At 32.3% G+C, this 5,840-nt stretch overlaps 1 protein-coding gene across 1 annotated transcript in view; it reads right to left on the bottom strand.

Moving 5' to 3' along the window:
- Window positions 1-221: 221 nt before the first annotated feature.
- Window positions 222-5,840, bottom strand: part of LOC108750099 (UPF0183 protein CG7083) — a 7,313-nt gene continuing 1,694 nt past the window's right edge. Inside the window, exons 2-8 of the mRNA XM_018489347.1 lie at window positions 5,555-5,637; window positions 5,150-5,377; window positions 3,514-3,723; window positions 3,265-3,414; window positions 2,470-2,634; window positions 1,465-1,641; window positions 222-1,365 (exon numbers count right to left, since the gene is read on the bottom strand). Coding sequence (XP_018344849.1) covers window positions 1,168-1,365; window positions 1,465-1,641; window positions 2,470-2,634; window positions 3,265-3,414; window positions 3,514-3,723; window positions 5,150-5,377; window positions 5,555-5,637 — 1,211 coding nt within the window. The 3' untranslated portion in view covers window positions 222-1,167. The remainder of the gene's footprint in view (window positions 1,366-1,464; window positions 1,642-2,469; window positions 2,635-3,264; window positions 3,415-3,513; window positions 3,724-5,149; window positions 5,378-5,554; window positions 5,638-5,840) is intronic.

Genomic DNA, 5,840 nt, shown 5'->3' on the forward strand with positions numbered 1-5,840 from the left:
AGTTTCTTAATCATAAAACAAAATTTAACATGTCTTAAAATAATATCGCCTTTCTTCCAGCTACAGATTCTTTGAATAATAGAGTCAATGTTTTCTTAACAAAAATAAGACATGGAGAGATAAAGGAATTAAAATAAAAAATATCAATTATTTAGTTTTAATATTGTTAAAACTAAATAAAAGTTTTATTGAAATATATAAGATTTTTTATTTTACTCTTCTATTTAATCTTCGCTACTAATAATCTCTATATAGTGGTTTTTATTGTACGTTTATTGTGTACGAAAAGCCATTATAATAGCCGGTATTTATAGTGGTTTCTTATTTAAGATTGTCTTAAGTACAGTCTTAAGATGACAAAACCAATCACAGAATCATATTAATGCCTCAAAATATTTAAGACGATCTTGTGTGATAAGAGCGACCTATGAATACCGGCCAGTGTCTTGTCGAAAAACCTTCAGAGTCTACCAAAGTTTTAATATCATAATTTTTCTTCGCCATATTTCTTATAATTATTGAACTTACATATTATTATTTGTACAGATATGTTAACTTATAGAATATGGTAATTATGCCTTTTGTAATTCTACATGTAGAAAAAAAGACAGTATTCTTAAGAATAAAGCAGCGTATTGTTGCGTTACAATGATTGCTGTATGTCTTACAGCTAGTTCTAACGTTGCGTAAAGATTAATGTGAAAAATTAAGACGTTAAAAAAAGGATTACTACCGAACTTTGTTAAGATAAACTCAACTTGAAATTGATCCAAGTATCCATAGCTGCGAGACAAGGCTTGACAAAGAGAAATAATAAGTAATATACATATATGTATGTAATCACATAAGTCCTCACAATGATATATTTTTTTTACTTTCCATGTATTTTTTGCTCCTGAATTTTTATACATATCTTATACGATCACCGTTTAATCGTCTTAATATTCACACTTTACGTAACACTTATTTATCATCCTTGTATTCTAAAATAATTGGTTACATATTAAAAAAGCTTCCTGATAGAGAGTGTTCTACCTCGGTCTTGTCACATCCCGTCGCTTTTAATTGGCAAACTTAAGATCTCCTAAGTTAGCTAAAATTTCTTGTCCTCGACTGTTCATCATGAATCATGCTACGTAATGCTTTACATAGTATGAATTATCAACGTCACGCAGTTCTATATAAAGTTACACTTGCGATATGTTGATTCGCCATAACTTCGACAATCGCGTCCCGTATGCCGTAACAAAACGTACAGCCGAATGGATTGGTTGTGTTTGTCGAAGACGCTCGATTCAGAACTACTGGTCGCGCACTTGCTTTTAGTTGCTCGCTTACTCTATCCCATTTTGTATAGGCAGTGATCTATGAGATGAAATTAAGATTCATTAGTATCATTAACACATAGTACATTAAATATGTATATATATATATATCAACATGAATAACTACTAAAAACCCTACTGTAACAGGAGATGGGGAAACGTCAATCAATTTTCCCGATTCCGTGGAATTATTTTCAGGAGGCAGAGTCAGAGAAAATTCACAGCGGTGATACATATTAAAGTTATAATGTCCTGGATAATTCGTGTGAAGTACAAACTTTTTTATACATTGAGTTTTAGCATTGAATAAGATATCCTACAAAGAAAGAATTACATGAGTATAATTGGTAAGTGTAAAATATAGAATCAATAGACAAAGAAAGAATGACATGGCCTACAATTTCATGTAGAAGCATTGTACTGATTTGTCTGCTAATTATTTAGCTGGATCTACTTATTGAGTAGTACAGCGTAGCAAATTACTTTATGATTTCAATGTTGGTCCGACTGTCCGTCTGTTCGTTCAATTGCCCGTCAACAAGATTTCTCAAAAATGACTTAACTTTTTCAAATTCTGTTTTTGGTTGTTAATAGATACTCAAAGATTTTAGTTCGTACCTTGATATATAATCTGATATTGACATGACATTAATGTAATTTTAAATTTATTAAAGATTTTCTCTATCCTCGCAAAAAAGGGATAAATTCAAAATTATATCGATGTTAAACTTGTATTGATATGGGTGAACGATACTTTGATATGTAAACTTAAGTAAAATTAATCTTTACACATTTTGTATTTTTGTTGTAAAGCTTTTTAATAAAACATTTTAGGACCTAAATTTAAATAACATTTTTTTCTTATTTCAATTCATAGAAAATACTGTTAAAGTTTGTATGGAAAATCCAAGGAAAATCTATATGTCTAATAAACATCTAGAATTTTTTTCTATAAATAATTTGAAGAGAAAAAGGCAAAGTATTTATATTGATTATCTCTTTTATATCAATAATATATCAATAAGCTATATCAATAATAAGTAATATCTTTAGTGTTAGTAATTTGCCATTAATAATTTGTACTTTTTCAATTCAACTATAAAAGTAGCTCGTGTCATATCATCAGATGAAAAAATGTACTTACCAAACCTAAAGTAAAATAATTATAGAAAAAGTCTGACCGCCTTGTTTTGTCTCGTTTGTGCGCGTGTGGACTATGGATACGCATCTTATCCTCAGCTTTGTAGAATACTCTAGATGGGGCACCAAGCGCACTCAAAACATCCTCACATGTATCACCGAACAATACCTAAAATCGTATTAAATTATAATATCGGAAACAAAAGATATGTGTGCAAAAAAACAGACATGTTTTTTTGCTTCATATGTTATGGGGAGAGCTTCGTGTGCAAAAAGGAGATAATTTTACGGATTTTTTTTCTTTTAAAGGAGCACACAATGCAATGGATCCTTTTAAAGATTTTTTTATGTTATTATACATTTTTAAATATGAAAAAAAATTTTGTTAAAAAGTAATTTTATAAAGTTCATAAATAAATGTTGACACACCCTCCTCACCGGAGTTACAAGTGTCTTTTGTACTCGTTTGAAACAAAAATATATAATAATTTATTTTTTTATATGAAATTATTTTGTCGATGAATTAAGATGATTTTTAGAAATATATTTTTTTACTACTTTGATTAAAGAAAATTCTTTTTCGATTTTTTTCAAATCGGTTATATGAAGCTCTCTTCATTTAAAACAAGTTTGATTTTTTTTGCATATTGAAATTCGTATTCGATGTGGAGTAAATTTATCAGAGATATTTAATTGTTGTGAATCACATGTTTGAGATCTCCACTTTATAATTTCTACTTTAAACATTTAAATGATATGATGTTATTTCTTAGCAAAAAGTATATTGATAAAGCGCAACCTCTTTGGTCAGACATCGCTTCTTCGGCTCCAGCAATGCTCTTGTTCCAGAACTACCTTCCGTGAAAAGATGTAATTTGAGTCCTCGAGTACGTGCTTTGTCTCGAATAATATCAGCTTTCTCCAAGTACAAATTATTATGGTAACAAACCTATGTAAGGATGGATGTTAAAGATACATTAAATGTTCAACATTTTAATTTATTTTTAAGTAATAGCAAAAAATAGCCAAAGTCTACAAATATAATTACAAGTGGTAAAGGTGGCGGCGATGTCTTGGAACCGTGTTCTTCGCCGCTACCACCGGCTAGAATATTTCCAACGTAAATTGCCGTTTTTGCAACCAAAGGAGAAGTTCCGTTAGGAAACTGTAATGAGCCTAATCCGTGGGCGTAACCAGGATGGAATTTTGAATCGATCGGAAAGTAAAATGATAGTCCTCGAAAATTCAATACAAACACCTGTAATTTATCATTACAGATATTACATATCACGCATATAAATTTTTATCACCATATAAATTTTAATTATTTTGAACAGTATGATTTTGTATGTACGAGGGCAAGTCAATAAGTTTTTAGAAAAACATAGTAAAACACATTTTTTTGATCGATTCATTTTATTTTTCAACATAGTCTCCTTTCAGCTCGATATACTTGATCCAACGATTCTCCAACTTTTTCAAGCTGTCCGAATAATATGATTTGTCCAACCCTTCAAAATAAGCCTCTGTTTCGGCGAGTTGAGCTGCTCTCTGGTGGTGAATCTCTTTCCTCCGAATCATTTCTTCGGTTGGCTCCCGCCAACCCGTAACTCCGGTTTGAAAACAGGAAATAGTCGCAGGGGACTAAATCTGGCAAATATGCTGGATGGGGAAGCAATTCATAGCGGAATTCGTTGAATTTGGCCATCGGTGCCGGGCACGTATAAACCCATGCATTGTCTTGATAGAAGAGCACTTTCTTCTTGCCGGGACGTTTTTTCTTTAAAATGTTGAAACGGTCCAATAGGCTGCGTAGTAATCGCCATTGATCGTTTGCTTCGATGGAAGGTAATCGATATGAATTATACCGCGTGCATTCCAAAAAAAACTGTGGCCATCACCTTTCCGGCTTCATGGTCTTCGCTTTCTTCGGAGCTGGTTCACCCAGTGAAGTCCATTGTTTTGACTGTTCCTTCGTTTCGGGTGTAAAGTAATGGTGAGTGATCCATGTTTCGTTTACAGTAATGAATCGACGCAGAAATTCATCTGGATTACGTTGAAACATCTCCAAACATTGTTTTGAAATTCACACGGTCGCGCTTATGGTCCACAATGAGCAAATGCGGCATCCACCTTACCGATAGCTTTTTCATACCTAATTGTTCGTGCAAAATTGAAATCACTGTGATATTCCTGTGGCCTCAACAAACTCGCACACTTTTACTCGTCAATCAGTCAAAACAATATTGTGGACTTTATCGATGATTTCTGGCATAGCAGCCTCAATTGGACGTTCCGAACGAGGTGCATCACATGTGGATGTATGACTACGTTTAAATTCATTCACCCAATTGTATACAGTCGCAAACGCTGGTGCAGATGTGCTATGAATATTATCCTCGGCTTTGATTTCTCTCGGCGTTAAACTTTTCATATATAGATGTTTGATCACTGCACGAAACTCGTTTTTTTTCCATTTTGCAAAAAACATAAAGGTTGATCGCTTTAATCGTCTACAGAAATAAAACCACGTGTTGAATTCCTCAAAATTTGACAGTAATCAGCTGAAAGATGCTACTTGTCAAAAAGTAATGTGTCATGACACTGCGAGTGCCTTCTGACAGATTTTCTAAGAACTTATTGACTTGTCCTCATATGATTAAATTTTGTGAAGAGTCGCATACCTGCTTTTCACTGTCATAAACACCCGGGTGAGTCGCACCAAATGAATGCTCTATCTGTTCGATTGAAGGTAACACTTCCGGCGAATTGAATGGCAAGCCGCAATATTTCAATTTTACTAACTTCATGTTATAAATCTCAATTATCTTAAGCCTTTGTACAACAGGATCGAATATAAGCCGAATGCCGTCGTGAGGTAAATTTATTACTAGATCTACGTCTAACGGATTCTGCGAACGTGCATAATGCTTTATGTAACATCTGATTATGCTATTTAAATTTGACGTATGATACAATAGGAGTATTACTTGTTTATGCATTCGAAAAGTTTTAGTGTATTATACGATATGTATATATGTATATGTAATAAGATTCATGCCAAACACAGAAAGTTAAAGTATACTTACAGTATCGCTATAAAGTACTTGCACTCCTCTTATAACACCGACTTGAGACTGTATTATCGATACTGACTGAGAAAAGTGCATACCTGCAATGTAGCAAGCTTAATATTTGGACCTTAAAATAAATTAATGCTTGCGCGTTTTTCTTTTGTATATTAAATAAAATTTATACAGAAAAAAATACAAAATAGAAATAAAAAAATTTATACAAAATTATAAATCTGTTCTTTGTAGCTGAACTAATGTTTTCATATTTAAAATAAAACAGAATTATATATTTAAATATATA

This window comes from Trachymyrmex septentrionalis, unplaced genomic scaffold, assembly GCF_001594115.1.
Source record: "Trachymyrmex septentrionalis isolate Tsep2-gDNA-1 unplaced genomic scaffold, Tsep1.0 scaffold32, whole genome shotgun sequence".
Lineage (NCBI taxonomy): Eukaryota > Metazoa > Arthropoda > Insecta > Hymenoptera > Formicidae > Trachymyrmex > Trachymyrmex septentrionalis.